General features: G+C 37.6%; 1 protein-coding gene across 4 annotated transcripts in view; it reads right to left on the bottom strand.

Moving 5' to 3' along the window:
- The window catches only part of SPDYA (speedy/RINGO cell cycle regulator family member A), a 36,379-nt gene extending 23,792 nt beyond the window's left edge, over nucleotides 1–12,587 (bottom strand). Inside the window, exons 1-5 of one of the 4 annotated variants that reach the window (XM_069582901.1) lie at nucleotides 12,458–12,565; nucleotides 9,374–9,455; nucleotides 8,345–8,597; nucleotides 6,410–6,468; nucleotides 4,282–4,367 (exon numbers count right to left, since the gene is read on the bottom strand). In XM_069582901.1, the coding sequence (XP_069439002.1) occupies nucleotides 4,282–4,367; nucleotides 6,410–6,468; nucleotides 8,345–8,579 (380 nt within the window). In that variant the 5' untranslated portion in view covers nucleotides 8,580–8,597; nucleotides 9,374–9,455; nucleotides 12,458–12,565. Of the gene's footprint in view, nucleotides 1–4,281; nucleotides 4,368–6,409; nucleotides 6,469–8,344; nucleotides 8,598–9,373; nucleotides 9,456–12,457 lie in introns of all 4 variants that reach the window. The other 3 variants (XM_069582899.1, XM_069582900.1, XM_069582898.1) reach the window with 3 other exon arrangements.
- Between the last annotated feature and the right edge of the window lie 6,236 nt (nucleotides 12,588–18,823).

Raw genomic sequence — 18,823 nt, 5'->3', positions numbered from 1 at the left:
GGAAGTGTGAGTACATTTCTATTCATGTAACATACATACTGGTTCATATATAGAAAATTATTTCTAGACAGATACATATGAAACTGTTAATTATCCTTGAGGAAGGAGATCAAGATTTTGAGATACGAGAAGACTCACTTTTAATTGTATACACTCCTATGTAGTCTTTTTAACCATGCACATATTCATATTTGTGTGTGTGTGTATGTGTATCTCAGCTGTGACCGACTCTTTGTGACTCCATGGACTGTAGCCCACCAGGCCCCTCTGTCCATGGGATTTTCCAGGTAAGAATACTGGAGTGGGTTGCCATGCCCTCCTCCAGGGGATCTTCCTGACCCAGGGATCGAACCCAAGTCTCTTGCATCTCCTGCACTGGCAGGCAGGTTCTTTACCACTGGCGCCACCTGAAAAGCACCCATTCATATTTAGTTACATTAATATGAGTAGTTACATGTTTTTATTCTCCCTTAAAATAATTATATATTATTTTATATTATATGTACATTATTAATATCATAAAGTACCTCATTATTAAACTCAGTTATTCGAGTCAAATTGTGTCCTTTGTGAAATTACATCAAGTAATTTCTCACTTTAGTATCCCTAATAATTGTTAGTAAACTGTAGATAGAGTTGGAAGAGGTTGGCCCCTTTCATGCTTGCTGATTATGAAAAATCTATAATGCACATATTGAGTGCCACACTCAGTACACCAGCAAATTTGGATAACTCAGCAGTGGCCACAGGACTGGAAAAGGTCAGTTTTCATTCCAATCCCCAAACAAGGCAATGCCAAAGAATGTTCAAACTACTGCACAATTGCACTCATCTCACACACTAGCACAGCAATGCTCAAAATTTTCCAAGCCAGGCTTCAACAGTACATGAATCTTGAACTTGCAGATGTTCAAGCTGGATTTAGAAAAGGGAGAGGAACCAGAGATCAAATTGCCAATATCCATTGGACCATAGAAAAAGCAAGAGAGTTCCAGAAAAACATCTATGCCAAAGCCTTTGACTGTGGAACACAACAAACTGTGGAAAATTCTTAAAGAGATGGGAACACCAGACCACCTTACCTGCCTCCTGAGAAATCTGTGTGCAGGTCAAGAAGCAACAGTTAGAACTGGACATGTGACAACGGACTGGTTCCAAATTGGGAAAGGAGCACGTCAGGCTCTATATTGTTCACCTTGCTTATTTAACTTATATGCAGTGTACATCCTGCGAAATGCCAAGCTGGATGAAAACAAGCTGGGAGAAATATCAATAACCTAAGATACGCAGATGACACCACCTTTATGGCAGAAAGAACTAAAGAATCTCCTGATGAAAGTGAAAGAGGAGAGTGAAAAAGCTGGCTTAAAACTCAACATTCAAAAAACTAAAATCATGTCATCCAGTCCAATCACTTCATGGCAAATAGACAGGGAAACAATGGAAACAGTGACAAACTATTTTAGGGGGCTCCAAAATCACTGCAGATGGTGACTGCAGCCATGAGATTAAAAGATGCTTTCTCCTTGGAAGAAAAGCTATGCCAAACCTAGACAGCATATTAAAAAGTGGAGACATTTCTTTACAAAGGTCTGTCTAGTCAAAGCTATGATTTTTCCAGTAGTCATGCATGGATGTGAGAGTTGGACTATGAAGAAAGCTGAGCACTGAAGAATTAATGCTTTTCAACTGTGGTGTTGGAGAAGACTCTTGAGAGTCCCTTGGACAGCAAGGAGATCCAACTAGTCAATCCTAAAGGAAATCAGTCCTGAATATTCACTGGAAGGACTGATGCTTAAGCTGAAACTCCAATACTTTGGTCACCTGATGTGAAGAATTGACTCACTGGAAAAGACCCTGGCGCTGGGAAAGATTGAGGGCAGGAGAAGGGGTCGACAGAGGATGAAATGGTTGGATGGCTTCACCGACTCAATGGAAATGATTTTGAGCAAGCTCCAGGAGTTGGTGATGGACAGAGAAGCCTGGTGTGCTGAAGTCCATGGGGTTGCAAAGAGTTGAACACTTCTGAGCAACTAAACTGAACTGAACTGATAACACACTATGGTACAGAGGAACCTGGTAGGCTACAGTCCATGGGGTCACAAAGAGTTGGACATGACTGAGCAACTTCACTTTCACTTTTCAATATTGTATTAGGACCACATTATGATTCCATTCCACATTAACAATTTTTCAGGGTCCATGCAATGAAATGTCTGTATCTTACACATGTAAGTTGTCTTCTAATTTGAAATAGATTTTTCTTGGAGCAGAGTCCATTTATATTGCATAGGGTTAATTATGTTTATTCAAATAAAGAATTAAGAAATTCTACGTTAGCCATTGAGGTATGCAAAAAAAGTAAGGTACACGTTCCTTGCCTGTAAGGAGTTTACAGTCCAGTAGAAAAGGTAACATGAAAAAAATACTGGAGTAAAAAATAATAGTAGAAGTTCAGAGTGTTAAAAGAATATATAGAAAATAACTTGAAAGAGAACTGTGGCTGAGAAAATATTTAATGAGAACTATTGAGTTGGGTGGGCTTCCCCTATGGCTCAGATTGTAAAGAATCTGCCTGTAATGCAGGAGACCCAGGTCTGATCTCTGGGTCAGGAAGATCCTCTGGAGAAGGGAATGGCAACCCACTCCAGTATTCTTGCCTGGAAAATTCCATGGACAGAGAAGCCTGGTGGGCTAGTCCATGGGACTGCAGAGTCGGACACAACTGAGCGACTATCACTTTACTTCACACTGAGTGGGGTTATATCAAAAGTACAATTAGATATAAAAATGGAAATTATGATTCATGTTACTTTTAATATGAAGCTTATAATACAACATGCAATAAAACCTGACATGCTACTACACAGTGTAAGCTAACAAAGTGCTTTGCTGGTAATAATTTTACAAAGCTGGTCAAATCCAATTTTGGGCATGTGGTTCAATTTAAATAAAGTTTATTTTGGCTTATTTTAAATTCTCAAGTGAGAAAAAAACTACAAAATATATATTGCATCAATATACCGATATAATACTAAAAGACACATTAAAAGCAATACAGCTTAGTGTCAAATGGCTGGATTTGGCCATTGGCAAATCACACCTAAACCTGTGCCCCAGTTCCGCTACTTACTAACTTTAGTGATCTTGGAAAGCACTTAATCTTTCTAAGTTTCATTTTTCCTATCTGTAAAATGGAGATAATTTAAAAATATATCTCATAGGAAAATTAAATGAGTTTATAGAAAACATTTTTCTGGTGCCACGCACATGATACTCAAATTGGCAAATACTATTATGTTTCTCCAATTTAGCAATCATCATCAAATTTTATCCTGAGTTCATTTTTCCCTATGCATGGGGAAATGTATCTCCTGAAAACATCCAAAGATCAATTTCCTCTAGTCCTATTTCTTGAATTATATTCTGAATTAAGCAGACTTTAAATTCTTCATTGCTAATAGTTGCTATGTATTTAACTTCAATATGTTTATGTGTAGCTCCTTAGTTAGGTACTTAAAATTATATTCATATATTTCAAACTGTAGCATTGTATCCAGGTAGTGGGCTTTTGATATTGAGATTGTCTAGAGTATTTCCCACAAACTGTTCAACTTAAAAGGGCAATAGTTATGATTTTTACTAAATATTAAATTTCAAAGAGGATATTCTGGCTTTTAACAAGTCTCTAAGTCCAAAAGAGGAAATTTGGGGGATAATTTATATGGAACACTAGGTAAAGTATGACAATGTGAAAGGTACAATATAAACTCAAGTGGAATATTAAAAAATAAATCTTAGGCATAAGATCAATGAAAAGAATATAAGAATATCCTATTAAAGTAAAAAAAAACCATACAGCCTTTAAACAGGAAGGCCTATTCAAAGATATATACCAGGGTTTAAACAGCCTCTATTTCAAATGAGGTATTGTATATATTGCGCTTCCCTGATAACTCAGTTGGTAAAGAATCTGCCTGCAACGCAGGAGACCCTGGTTCAATTCCTGGGTCAGGAAGATCCTCTGGAGAAGGGAAAGGTTACCCACTCCAGTATTCTTGGGCTTCCCTGGTGGCTCAGCTGATAAGGAAACCACCCACATGCGGGAGACCTGGGTTTCATCCCTGGGTTGGGAATATCCCTTGGAGAAGGGAAAGGCTACCCACTCCAGTATTCTGGTCTGGAGAATTCTATGGACTGTATAGTCCATGGGGTCACAAAGAGTCTGACACGACTTATAAATAACTACCATAAAAATCACTTAGTAGAAAGCATACTTACAGAGCAATAAAGAAATTTATCCTGGTATGCTCATTTACAGTAAATTTAGCTCTCTTGAAATAAACAAAGGTCATAGCCAAAAGATACTATAGAGAAAAAAGTTAGAAGTTAAAATTAATGTTTTGCTTTCATAAGTAAAACTGTTTTAAACTAGCTGTCTTTCTATGCTAAAACAATAAAGCATTATTTATCCTTATTACAGAAATACCTATTTGAGTCCTTATTTTTTGGCTTCCTTTAATCCATATGAACAGTAAAAAATAGTTCTGGATCACTTATGATTAAGTCATAATTGGAATCAACTCCTAAATTTTATTCTTGCCAATATCTTTTGAACCCCAAACTCATTTTTTTCCTATTATTCAAACATATAAAGAAGCTGAAATAATAATCAAGTGAATAACCATACATCCTTTACCAAGATTCATCAGCTGTTACTCTGTTGCCACACTGGCTTGATCATGTGTATATGCAATTTTTTCCCCCTCAACTCTTTGAGTTAGTTGTAGACATCCATACTCAAAATACTCAAAATAATTTAAAAAATAACTTCTAACCAGAAATTAGAATCACCTGGCTCTATTTTCACTGGGAAAAGTGTTTCAAATGTATTATTAGGAAGACATGTCTAGCCTGTTATTAGCACCCATGCCAGGTTCTGCCTGTTCAAGTTAAAAACAAGTTACAATACAAATATATTAGACTCCCTCTCGTAAGATAGCTAATTCATCCTACCTTTGCAGGTTTGGCCACAAAGGTGATTCCAAGTTTTTCAAGGTAACTTTCAGTAGAGGACTCGATACTAGTTTGTTAAGATAAGACTATTCCTGGTTAATTACTTTAGAGGCACTGCACCCTGCTGTCCAACAACTTTAATTACCAATAAGACACTTAAAACTAAAATTTAAACTTTAGAAGTCCACAGGAACTGGATATTTGATATTAAGGCATTACTGTTAATTTTTAAAGGTATTAGTGACATTGATTATGTTTAGAAAGATCTCACTTTTTAGAAGTACATCTTTAAATATTTATGGATAAAATGTTAGGCTGTCTGGGCTTTGCTTCAAAATAATTCAGTTTTAGGGAGAGAAATGAGAAGAAACAAGAATGGCCATGAGTTAATGACTGTGTTAGCTGGATGGTAAGTACACAGATGGTCTTTGTTCTATTGTCTCTATTATAATTTTAAACGTACTACCGCATGTTTGAAATTTTACAAAATTAAAATTTCAAACTTTAAAAGAAAACCTCCAATTTTATTTTTGTTATCTTAAGCTTAAAAGAGTTTACATCAATATTAAATTAATGGGTATTTAATCTTGAGGTAGTCTGTTCATTCTCTTTTCTGTTGGTTGGCACATTATCTTAAATGGGATATGAAGTCATGCTGCATTTTCTGATATGACTAACTGGTCTAAGATGACATTTATAAAGCTGAAATTCTAACTGTTTGGCTAAACCTAAAGAGTACAGAGATAGCACAATCTCTACGGTATAAATCAGCATCATGATGTTCTTTTATGAAACACTGATTCCTATATAAAGAATAAGATAAACCAATTTTACTCTACAAGATTACTGGGATTTGTTTCATTTAAAACATCTACAAAATATTAAAAAGTATAATCAACCACTTTTATCAGATGTTATTACCTTATAAAAGGTAACAATTTGGATCAAAACATATTAAGCCTAATACAGCAAATATTTTATAACTATAAATGGAGTATAACTTTTAAAAACTGTAAATCATAGTGTACAGCTGTACTGTACATCAACTGAACTTCAATTAAAAAAGAATAAAAAGTAAAACCAAACCAAAAACACCCAACCAACCAACCAAAAAACGTATTACGTCTATATTGATTCTTGTTTTAAATCAAACAAATATGGGTTTAAGATCATATGAACCTAAATCAATATTTTACAATTCCTTGAGTATAGATGGAATGAATGTATGTTGTATACTAACGTATAAGGATTCCATTTTGAAGGAGCAACGTTAAGTTAGCTCTTTTCTTAACCTTAATTAATAAGATAGAAAATCATTATAAGGTTCATTAAAGTCCGGACAGTCCAGTAACATAAAAATGCTAGTTAATGATTATACTGTTATCAAATTTACCTTGTCTGCAATTTTACAGCAGCAGTCCATCCACAAGAAATCCTGAATTAAATCGTCATCTACAACAAAAGAAGGCTATGACTTGTCTTTTGAAAACAGGTTTCCTTTTGAAGAATTAATTTTTACATAAGGAGATTATAAACAATGCTTATAAATCACACAAAATGGCTGGACTGGTGTTGTACAAAGTATAATAGTTTTTGGTTCTTTAGTGTGTTTACCACTGCAAGCACTGTACAGAAAACTACCACTTTATTTTTTGGCTTCCTATCTGATTTGCCTTAATATATAGCCCAGACTAGAGGGGGAATGCCAGAAGTGTCTGATTTACTAAATATTCCAGTAGCTCTTTTAGGAATGTCTTGGGTAGCTCTAGATGGGCTCTTTGTTAATTTCCAAAACAAATCTTTAACAGGTGGAAATGGAATCTGATAAAAGATAACTCAGTCATTAAGAAATAATGACTCAATGAATACTCTTGTTTTCTAAATATCTTTTTTTTTTAAACACTTTATCCTTTTATGTATAGGGTATTTTTAGTTTTGGGTTCTTTTTCTATCCTCATATTTATCTCACCTCTGTCTAATTATCTATTATCCAAATACACATGAAAATGTCTATGTAAGGAAGATTTAAAATTCATTAGTTATTTATAACTAACATTTAATTTTGGAAAGACAGTGTTATGACAAAAAGATCAACAGACAAAAATACTGTTAAAAAGAATAACATCCAAAAAAAAAGGTAAAAAACACTCACTTCAAATAAAGGCTCAAATACATAATACCAAAATATATGTGTAGCTGTCAGAAAATAATTTGGAAAAAAAATCCACATTTTTCCATTTCCCCCTTCATTTTTAGTTAAATAACTAAGTATAACTTTTTGTTATATCCAAGAAATTTTATCAGTGTAGTCAAATAAATGGAAGGTTCCAATATGTATCAATTTTCTGAGAATAATCAATCTCTGCCTTGTTAATTCCATTTCTATTTCTTAAATTACCTAAAATGGTAGAGCCATGTATTTTTCCTTATTTCCCACATTCAGTTATGAATAACAAAAAAGTTTGTGGGTAATAATTTTGCTCTACTCTTAACTGAGAGGGAACCCCCCCTCCCCCATTTTTTAAAGACTTCTGTCCTCTCAGAAGGGCAAATACTCTTGTCCCTCTCTCTTCTTTTATGCATCTCCTTTCCTCTATAAGCAAGGAAGGTTGTTATCTCAATCTACCAGTCTGTGATAGCTACTTGATTCAGTCCCACAGATAAGTACCAGAATCTATCTATCCAACCCTTTATTCTGTCTACCTTACCTCAAAAAAAAGAAAAAAAGGTCCTCTTTCTTGGGCCAGTAGAAATACTACAAAGTTTCTTTTTGGCTATTTTTAAGATTATCAGCAAAGAAGCACTGTTCCACGATCTGAACAAAATTTAATTCTATTATATGAGCATTATGATAAAGCATAGTTAATTTTAAATAATATTCCCCAGAGATTATACTGAAACTTCTCTAGGTTGACTAACCTTGCCAGTTTGCTCAGTTTTAGCACTGAGTCCTGGGAAACCCCTCAGGCTCGGTGACACGAGTCAGTTAGCTCACCTGAGACTTTATGTGTATTTACTTTAGGTCAAACAAAACTCATGCTATGACCTTGAATTGCCCAGAATTTACATTTGACACTTGAATTAAGTAGTCTAGAAGCTAGATGAGTCAGAATTTCTACTCTCAAAGTAACAGAAACAAACAAAAATCTAGCACTGGGGAAGAAAACAAAACAGACTAAGGCAAAAACAAATTTGGTTTGAGATAGAAAATCTGACACAGAAAATAACAGCATCCTTTTTGATTATCATGAAAATGATAAAACAAAACTTACATTCTCTCACTTTTAAGTACTTTATAATTACCTCTATTACAATATTTTAAACCTACCAAATAATTTAAAGAAAGCAGTCATTTCCTGACGCTGTATAACTAGACAGGGTCCTTTGGGGCGTTTAGACTTGTTGCTATTATGTGCATTTTTTTCAGATGCTGGCCAACTATCTTTGAAAATAGGACGCTTCAGGGTAATGGGTTTTTTAGGCTGATGCAATCTATTTGACCCTGATTTTACATGTACAGTGACAGTAGGTGGTGTCTCACAACACAGCTGATTATGTCTCATTTTGGTTTCCCACGATTCCTGTAAAAATAAAACACATAGTTATTTATCACACTCTTGTTCACTCCAAGAAAAGCTATGTTTCCTTTGGGTCTGGTATGTCTCTATTCCCAAATAATAAGATACTGCATACTATTTTGCTTTGACTACTAGGGAACTAAAAACCAAATTTTAAAGTTAATTATAGAAACTGTGCTGAGTTTATAATCTATTTGTGGTATTCTTTTTTCCTGATAATTTTTATTCTGCTTGTACTGACAAAATTTTATATGATTATTGTCATCTCAAATTTTTTATAGAATAAGGCAAACTGCTTTAAGAACTAAGTTATTATCAATATCATTATTATGTTAAAAAGCAATTCACATACACACAAATATTTTCTAACTGGTTAATTCCTGGATATGTTATAAAACTCACTGATTCAACAAGTGTTTATTGATATTTTTGAAAAGTTAAAAACAATTCTAGCAAAGAAATGCATGCATTGAGGGATTCTCATAAATTGATCACTTTAATTTCTAAAGTTGTGAGTGTATGACTATGCTATTTGAGTGGCTGATTACCAGTGTATATGAATGTAAACTGCTTTAGTCTAATAAAAATTGAAAGTTAACCCATCAGTATTTAATGATATGCATAATCACTATTACATTAGATGGTAATTAGTTCACATAATTACTAGTATTACTTTTATGATCAAAGTATTTATAGGGTAATAGGAAATGCAGTTATGAATAGCCAAAGCAGCAAACTATTTTAAGACCCTAATGAGAATCTCTGAATCCATAACTCACAGTGACCCAGGCAGTCGTGGCCCCTTCGATGTTCAGTGAGTTAGGTACAGATTCTCCTTCCCAACCCTCAGAAACTTCCCTGCTGAAGGAAGGAATGGAAAATAAAATTGGATATAGTGAGGCTAGATCAGAATTGCCCAATATAAAGTGAGCCACATACATAAATTTATATTTTAAAGCCACATTTAAAAAAGCAAAAATAAGCAAGTCAATTTAATTTTACAAATATACTTTATGTAACCGAATATATCCAAAATACAATTTTGGCATGTACTCAATATAAAAACTAAGACAACATTTTATATTCTTTTATTCTGTCTTTGAAATCTGGTTTGTATTATACTTATATCTCAATTTTGAATGCTAAAATTTGCAACAGTTAGTGAAATGTAGTCTTGCCAAAACAATGATCTAGGAGGTAAGGGAAAAATATTTTATATTCCTTTAATATTTAATTGTAAAGTAAAAATTCTTCAGTTGCACCTGCCACATTTCAACTGTTTAATAAGCACATATGGCTAGTAGCTACCCATATATTAGACAGCACAGGGCTAGACTATGAAGAACTAGGCAGACTAAGTTATATTCAATTACTTTTATATATAATTCCTTCTCCTCTACTTTGCTTCCCTCCTCTCCACTCCTCTCTCCTCCTAGATCCTCATCTGTATCTTCTTTCCCCCAAAAGAAAGAGCAGCTTTACAATCTAGATGGAAAAAAACTAGTCACGCTTCTCACATTGGGGTGTGAGGGCTAGGCTTAGGGAGTGGGGGACAGATGTGCCAGAAAATAGAATAATGGTGGAACTTCTCCCAGGATGTCATTTTTACTTAATGTTAAGTAACTTAAAAAGTGTTGCTTTATTAAAACAACCTGGGATATATGATGAAACAGAATGCAAATTTTCTATCAAAAAAATAATGATCACATTTTACATTATTCTGCCTCATATAAAAATTGAGAAAAGAGAAACAGGAGGCAATTCGTTGAGATTAATAAGAAAACACTGGCAAAAGAGTTATGGAGAAGGAGCTTAAGGAGAGAAGCTATCAATGATACATTTTTGTTCAAAATCCAACTTTAGGTAACTTCAATTTTTGCTCTTCATTTAGACATACTAAGAGAATGGCAAGTCAAATGAGAATTTTTTTTAAGACAGGATTTTATAATTTTTTAAAAATTAATTGAAGGATAATTACTTTATAGAATTTTGTGTCAAACCTCAGCATGAATCAGCCATAGGTATACATATATCCCCTCCTTCTTGAACCTCTCTCCCATCTCCCTCCCCATCCCACCCCTCTCACCCCTCTAGGTCCCTGTTTGAGTTTCCTGAGACATACAGCAAATTCCCTTTGGCTATTTTACATATGATAATATAAGTTCATGATACTCTCTCTATACATCTCACCCTCTCCTCTCCTCTCCCTATGTCCCTAAGTCTGTTCTCTATGTCTGCTTCTCCATTGCTGCCCTGCAAATAAATTATTTGGTACCACTTTCTAGATTCCATATATGCATTAGTATACGATATTTATCTTTCTCTTTCTGACTGACTTCATTCTTTATAATAAGCTCTAGGTTCATCCACCTCATTAGAACTGACTCAAATGTAGTCCTTTTATGGCTGAGTAATATTCCCTTATGTATATGTACCACAACTTCTTTATCCATTCATCTGTCAATGGACATTTAGGTTGCTTCCATGTTCTAGCTATTGTAAATGAACACTGGGGTACATGTGTCTTTTTCAATTTTGGTTTCCTCAGGGTATATGTCTAGGAAAGAGATTGCTGGGTCATATGGTGGTTTATTCCTAATTTTTAAAGGACTCTCCATACTATATATAAGACAGGATTTTAAAGTATGACTGAAAGCAAAGGGACAGAACTGGCTGAGAATAAATGTTAAAATACTGGACAAGAGACCTGGATTAAGACCTGATTCTCACCAGTGATATGGTCTTAGGTTATTTAACTTCTGGGAGTCTCCCTTTTCTCGCTTGTGATATTGAGATAATAAAAGCACTTATTTTTTTTAGAAGCCGGTACATAGTAAGTATTCATTTAAAGTTACCTATTATCAGGTATTGTTATAATACATATTTTGGAGGGTTAATGAGGAAAGGAACCATATGAATAATGCACAGTGCTGAATGTTTGGCAAAAACTCAACCTATGGCAGCACTATTATTGTATTTTTTTTTTTTTTAACAGAAAGTGTCTTTGGAGGAGAGTCCCAATATGACAGATAACCAAATTTCACCTCAACTAATAAACGTAATTTAAATGTTAAGACTTTATTGGTAACAGGCACCATAGGTATATTTTAATGTGCTTACGACAAAGAATAAAGTTTGTAAAGAGACAGGCTCTCAATTACTTCTAAAGTTTTGTTTTGTTTTGTTTTAATTGAAGCTAGCTGTCCTACAGTCGTACTGGAAATGCTAGGAAAGGACATTTGTAAATTTTGATAAATGGGCTAAGGGCATAGCCCTGAGATACAGCAACTCAGGTCTCAGGATTCTGATGCAGATGCTCCTGGAAAAAAAAGATGCGTTTAATGGGACACAAGAGGCAGGATGAATTAAAAACACTGCTATCCCGCGCTCAGCTGTAAAAAGACCGGCGGGCTGCGGCGAGGCGCGAGCTCTTTCCTAAAGGCCTTCCTTTCCGAAGGGGGAAGCGCCCGCTGAGGAGAGGGCACGAGCCCTTGGGGACACGTCTCCGTTGTCCTCTCCCCCGCCGACTAGTGGGCACAACCAGCTGAGCTGGTGGGCAAAGTGTGGCAAACTCCAACAAACACGGCCGAGGGGAGCGCCCTGCCTCCTCTCTCTACTGCACCGTCGTCCTCCACCCCGCTCCTCCCAGCTCTGCGCAGTCCTACCGCTACGCCTCCGCCTCCCCACCGGCACCTGAGGAAACTTAAGGGCGGAAGTGTGAAGAAGGGGTCGAGACGCCGCCGCCATAGCCTCACACATTTAGGCCGGCGGGGTTGGAGGAAAGACGGGACGGAGGAGCCAGGCACAACCTAAACTGTACAGTCGCCGGCGAAGCCCTAAGCCGGAGAGCGAGCGGCGGGTACCTGCGGAAACCTGAGCCTGGTGAGCGAGGGCCGGACCGGCTGCCAGCCTTTCACAGACGCCCTACGCTTCAGACGGTTACTCGCAGTTCGCTCCACCGCGGCACCGCGGGCCTCGAGACCTCCCGCCAACCCGAGCGAGGCCAACGCAGTCCAATCAGCGCCCGGAGCCCGCCCCTTGAGGCGGGGCTAGCCCGAGGCTGCGCGCGACGCCTGCCGACCTTTTACCGTTACTTTTCCTTGCTTGACCGTGAACTTCCAGATGTTTAAGCTGGTTTTAGAAAAGGCAGAGGAACCAGAGATCAAATTGCCGACATCCTCTGGATCATCGAAAAAGCAAGAAAGTTCCAGAAAAACATCTATTTCTGCTTTGTTGACTATGCCAAATCCTTTGACTGTGTGGATCATCATAAACTGTGGAAAATTCTGAAAGAGATGGGAATACCAGACCACCTGACCTGCCTCTTGAGAAACCTGTATGCAGGTCAGGAAACAACAGAACTGGACATGGAACAACAGACTGGTTCCAAACAGGAAAAGGAGTACGGCAAGGCTGTATATTGTCACCCTGCTTATTTAACTTCTATGCAGAGTACATCATGAGAAACGCTGGGCTGGAAGAAACAGGCTGGAATCAAGATTGCCGGGAGAAATATCAATAACCTCAGATATGCAGATGACACCACTCTTCTGGCAGAAAGTGAAGAGAAACTAAAAAGCCTCTTGATGCAAGTGAAAGAGAGTGAAAAAGTTGGCTTAAAGTTCAACATTCAGAAAACTAAGATCATGGCATCAGGTCCCATCACTTCATGGCAAATAGATGGGGAAACAGTGGAAACTGTCAGACTTGATTTTGGGGGGCTCCAAAATCACTGCAGATGGTGACTGCAGCCATGAAATTAAAAGATGCTTATTCCTTGGAAGGCAATTTATGACCAACCTAGATAGCATATTCAAAAGGAGACACATTACTTTGCCAACAAAGGTCTAGTCAAGGCTATGGTTTTTCCAGGAGTCATGTATGGATGTGAGAGTTGGACTGTGAAGAAAGCTGAGTGCTGAAGAATTGATGCTTTTGAACTGTGGTGTTGGAAAAGACTCTTGAGAGTCCCTTGGACTGCAAGGAGATCCAACCAGTCCATCCTAAAGATCAGTCCTGGGTTTCTTTGGAAAGACTGACACTAAAGCTGAAATTCCAATACTTTGGCCACCTCATGCGAAGAGTTGACTCATTGGAAAAGACTCTGATGCTGGGAGGGATTGGGGGCAGGAGGGGAACGTGACGACAGAGGATGAGATGGCTGGATGGCATCACCGACTTGATGGACGTTGAGTCTGAGTGAACTCTGGGAGTTGGTGATGGACAGGGAGGCCTGGCGTGCTGCAATTCATGGGGTCCCAGAGTCGGACACCACTGAGCGACTAAACTGAACTGAACTTCCTTGCTTCCCCTCCAGAAAAGGGCCTGGTAAAAAGGCGGGACCCTACCAGCCTCTTCTTGCCTTCTAATACAATCCCTTTCCCCTGGGAACATACCAAAGTCAGGCTTGGATTAGAGCCATTTATCTCCCCACTAGCAAGACAGAGAGGCACTGCTGGGCCGGGAATTCTGCCCCAATGCACCAAACATATACACTGGCAGGTACGTGAAAAATGGAGACATCAATAGCTGGAGGACGAAGAATCAGAGAGGAACTTTGCAGCAGTAATTATAAATTAGCTGCTATGTTAAATAATTACAAAAACAGGAAAAGGCAACTTAAACTGAAAAATGTGTGAATATTGTGGCTCAGAGAAGGGGTAATGTTCTTCTATCCTGTTGAATCTACTGTTCTAACTTCTACAGGGACCTTTTCATTATGGCAGCATTCTAGCCCTTGGCCTGGTGCCTAGATGTAAGGTGCTTAATGTTTGTTCAGTGAGTAAGTAAAAGGATTCTTCATAGCTTTTTAATTTTGTCCCTGACATCTTTTCCTCTTCCCTTCTAATTTATAATCTGCTTCCTCACCCCTCTGATACATCACATTGCTGTAGTCTTCTAAATATTTTGAATGACTGCACACTACTCCAGAATGGATGGACCAAGTTTAAACCGTTTTGATATTTGCATTGCTTCTAGATTTTTCAGCTACCACCACTGTTGTTTTTATTCAGTCACAAAGTCGTGTCTTGACTCTTTGCGACCCCATGGACTGCAGCACGTGAGGCTTCACTGTCCCTATCTCCCAGAATTTGCCCAAGTTATGTCCATTGAGTCAGGGATGCCATCCAGACTTCTCATCCTCTCGTGCTCTCTCCTTCAATCTTTCCCAGCATCAGGGTCTATTCCAATGAGTCGACTCTTTGAAGCAGGTGGCCAAAGTATTGGAGTTTCAGCTTCAGCATCAGTCTTTCCAACACCCAGGACTGATCTCCTTTAGGATGGACTGGTTGGATCTCCTTGCAGTCCAAGGGACTCTCAAGAGTCTTCTCCAACACCACAGTTCAGAAGCATCAATTCTTTGACATTCAGCTTTCTTATAGTCCAACTCTCACATCCATACGACTCCTGGAAAAATCGTAGCTTTCACTAGACAGACCTTTGCTGGCAAAGTAATATCTCTGCTTTCTAATATGCTGTGTAGGTTGGTCACAACTTTCAAGGAGTAAGCGTCTTTTAATTTCATGGCTGCAGCCACCATGTGCAGTGATTTTGGAGCCCAAAAACATAAAGTCAGCCATTGCTTCTAATTTCATGTACACTTAAAATGGAATTTGGCCTTGCCTATTTGTGGCATATCCAAGCTCAGTCCTGTCCAACTCTTTGTGACCCCATGGACTGTAGCCCGCCAAGCTCTTCTATCCATGGTATTCTCCAGGCAAGAATACTGGAGTGGGTTGCCATTTGCTACTCCAGGGGATCTTCCCTACCCAAGAATTGAAACCGAATCTCCAGCAGGCAGATTCTTTACCACTGAGCAGCCTGGGAAACGCCCTCTTTGTGGTACTTCCTAGCAACTAGTTTCCTCAGTCAGTAACTCTGAAGAACGATTACTTAGTTCCCTTCTTTCTTGGGCTCTCACCCTTTTAGAGGATGGCAAAAACCACCTACGTGTAAGAGGATACAATCTGGGAATTCATTTTTCTTTTTAAGCATCTTGGACATTTTCTTGAGTGAACCAAGAACAAACTGGCTGTGAAAACCTTAAATACTGATTCTCTTGAAGAAACACTGCTTGAAGCCTCATCCCGCTTTCTCTGGTGGTTCTCTTTTCCCCAAGATATCAGGGTTTACTGTGATTACTAGTTTCCAGCCTTGGGTACACAATGTTTACTGCATACTGAATGTCTACTACAGGCATGCTGCTTTTCTTTTTTTACAGATTGAAGGTTTGTGACAACCCTAACAGACCTGTGCAAGTCTGTTAGCGTGGCTTTAACAGCAGTATTTTCTCACATTATGTCTCTGTCACATTTTGGTAATTCTTGCAATATTTCAAACATTTTCATTATCATTATATTTGTTACGGTGACCCATGATCAGTGATCTTTGATGTTACTAATTATTTTGAGGTGTCACAAAGGGAGCCCATAAAAGCCCATCTATAAATGTGTTTTGATTGCTCCACTAACCAGCCATTCACTCATCTCACTCCCTTTCCTTGGGCCTTTTCCCTGAGACACGACAAAATTGAAATCAGTCCAGTTAAGGTTTTACAGTGGCTCCACAGTGTTTAAGTGAAAGACAGAATTGGATGTCTCCCATCTTAAATCAAAATCCAGGCATTTTTTTACATAAATGGGATTGTATACACATTTAAAAAATGAAATATTTGTTATGTGCAAAAACATTAGTAATATATATGCAAGCTAAGCATAAAATAAACACTCAAGAAACCACTACCCACCGAAAAAGCATGAAACCTAAGACCCAAGGAATAGAACATAATACTGTTGAGATTCTGTATGCTCCTCCTCCCTTCCCTTACTTCCCAGAAGAGGTGACTTCTGTTTTTCCCACTCCATACGCCTCCTCCTCCCAGGGGCTCTGAAAGCCTAAGCACTGGACTGCCAGGGAATTCCCTCATTCCATTTTTTTTAGATTTACCATATTCCCAAGCATAAATCTTATTTGAAAACTTAACATCCTCTTTATTCTCCATACTTTTAAGACTTAGACATGCTAATGCATGACAGTGAATCATTTTCGTTCTGTATAGGACTGTTCTATAAATATACCATAATGAATCAATGCTCCTGTCAAGTCGTTTGGGTTATTTTTGCTATGACTCCTCTGAGTATTCCCATACACAGACCTGGTTATCTGTTGCGCTGTCTCTGTAAGGCCACTTAAGTTGCACAGGCTCTGATTCGTTGGTTGGCTGACTGATCAGTGCACATGTATGAAAGTCAAATATTTTGAATACTACTTATCTTACCAACATCATGTTTTCAGACTGTGTGACAAAGATTAATCTTAAGGGCCAGCCACTGATTCAAGCTGGGCAAAATTCGCTTCCTGGAATTTTGTACTATGACCAAGTACAGCTAATTGCTCTTTTATATGGTAGAGGTTAAAAACTCTTTAGAAGTATTAGCATTGAGCAGTAATCAAAAAGATAAAACTTCTCTCCAGTTTTCTCCACTGTACCTCACTTCTCTGTTCAGTAATGAAAATACCTATTTTTATTTCTCCTCATTCTAGCTTCTACTTATGACATAATCCTTATTTGTTAAATTGAGGCAACAGCCTGTCCACTTTCAAGTTTTGATTCCTGGTTATAAGTGTTCATTTACTAGGTTGACTTTTGAAAGACAAAGTGTCACACAAAACTACATCACCTTCCTAAAAATGTTTGAACTGGCTCACAACAAAGATGACTTTAAGGTCAATAAAATAAAACCTAAATAAAATGCAGCAAAGGGGAGGCAAGAAAGTAACCATAAGGATATTGCAAAGTTTGATACTGAACAAGAGACAATCTCCCCAATGTGCCTGTGAGCAACTAGCTGAGAAATGTTCCTTCAACCAACTGAACACTGACTTATCATTTACCAACGTTTTACCAAATAAGGATTATAGTTCTGAAAACAAACTATTTTTGCCATACAGATCCAAATCAATTTTCTCCTGAGACTATTCCAGCATTCTTGTAAGACAGAAAAAGCAGTCAGATGAGGATAAAAACTGCAACTATTTTTGACTAATTTCTCCAAAAGATCAAAGTGTCAAAACAGAACCAATAATAATGAAACTCGCTTGTCATTCATTAAACCAACATCTGTATCCATACTATGTGCCAGGCACTACACTAGGAGCTGTAGACACATCAGCGAACGAGAGACAAAAATCTCTGGTCCATATGCGTTTACATTCTAGTCACATACAATTAGACTGATCTAGACCCAAAGGCTTCTAAGGACCAAAAAGAACTTTTTGTAGGAATGCCCAACATACTAATGGATCTGTACAGCAGATAATTTGATTTTCAGTGGCATGACCAAGCCCCAACTAAGATGGGCTACAAAACCTGAGGGCAATTATCCTGGAAGATGGGGATTTGTTCCTAAAACTTAAGGCATATACTGTGTAACAGATACATGTGCTAAGAATGGGGCCCTAGGCCTCACATAAGTTTTTCTGAGGTAGTGGGTAATTTCCTGAGTTCTACCAGAATATGATTAAGGTGACCCCACCCCTCACACCTGCCTTTTCAGGAATCCTTATATTGAAAGCTACAGAGACAGAGCTCATGTTTGCCCAAGAATGGTAGGATAGGTGTCAGTTTGTTAACAACCTGTTGGTGAGTGAAAGCATTTTCAAACGGTGCCAGTATCAGTTTGAGAATTACATATTGGAGGGTAGCCTGATATAAGGTTGCCTTATATCAACACCACCCCAGTTTTGTTTCCTCTGCTCTTCCTCCCCTGAAGAAATATATTAGAAGATTATTATTGTTACATATAACAAATTAGTCCAATCAAACTTGTTACATATATTAAGGACTTCTCTGGACTACTTTATTGTTGCTCTGTATTACGTCTTTGTGACTCTGTCAAAACTCCGTGTTTATATATGATAAGACTATAAATTAGTATACTAAAAGGCACACTGACTTCAATAACTAGTAATAATTATAATTAGTATAATAATATGATAATTTCAGATGTTTAGTTGTAGTCTTACTGCTCTCTCCAGAAGATTTTTTTGGCCTGTACATCCACTGAATTACTCAGATTTAGAAAGCTGCAAAAATTAATGTATATCTTACTTGGTGAGCTCAGGCCAGGCTTAACAGAAAGCCTCTAGGGATAGACCTTAGGTTCCCACCTTTTTGCACATAGTATCAAAGAAATACTGAGTCTATGAGCTTCAGGCAGTTTATTCTC

The sequence above is a fragment of the Ovis canadensis genome, chromosome 3, assembly GCF_042477335.2.
Source record: "Ovis canadensis isolate MfBH-ARS-UI-01 breed Bighorn chromosome 3, ARS-UI_OviCan_v2, whole genome shotgun sequence".
In the NCBI taxonomy this organism is placed as follows: Eukaryota; Metazoa; Chordata; class Mammalia; order Artiodactyla; family Bovidae; genus Ovis; species Ovis canadensis.
The sequence above is the reverse complement of the archived record's forward strand: the minus strand, read 5'-3'. Positions and strand labels throughout refer to the sequence as shown.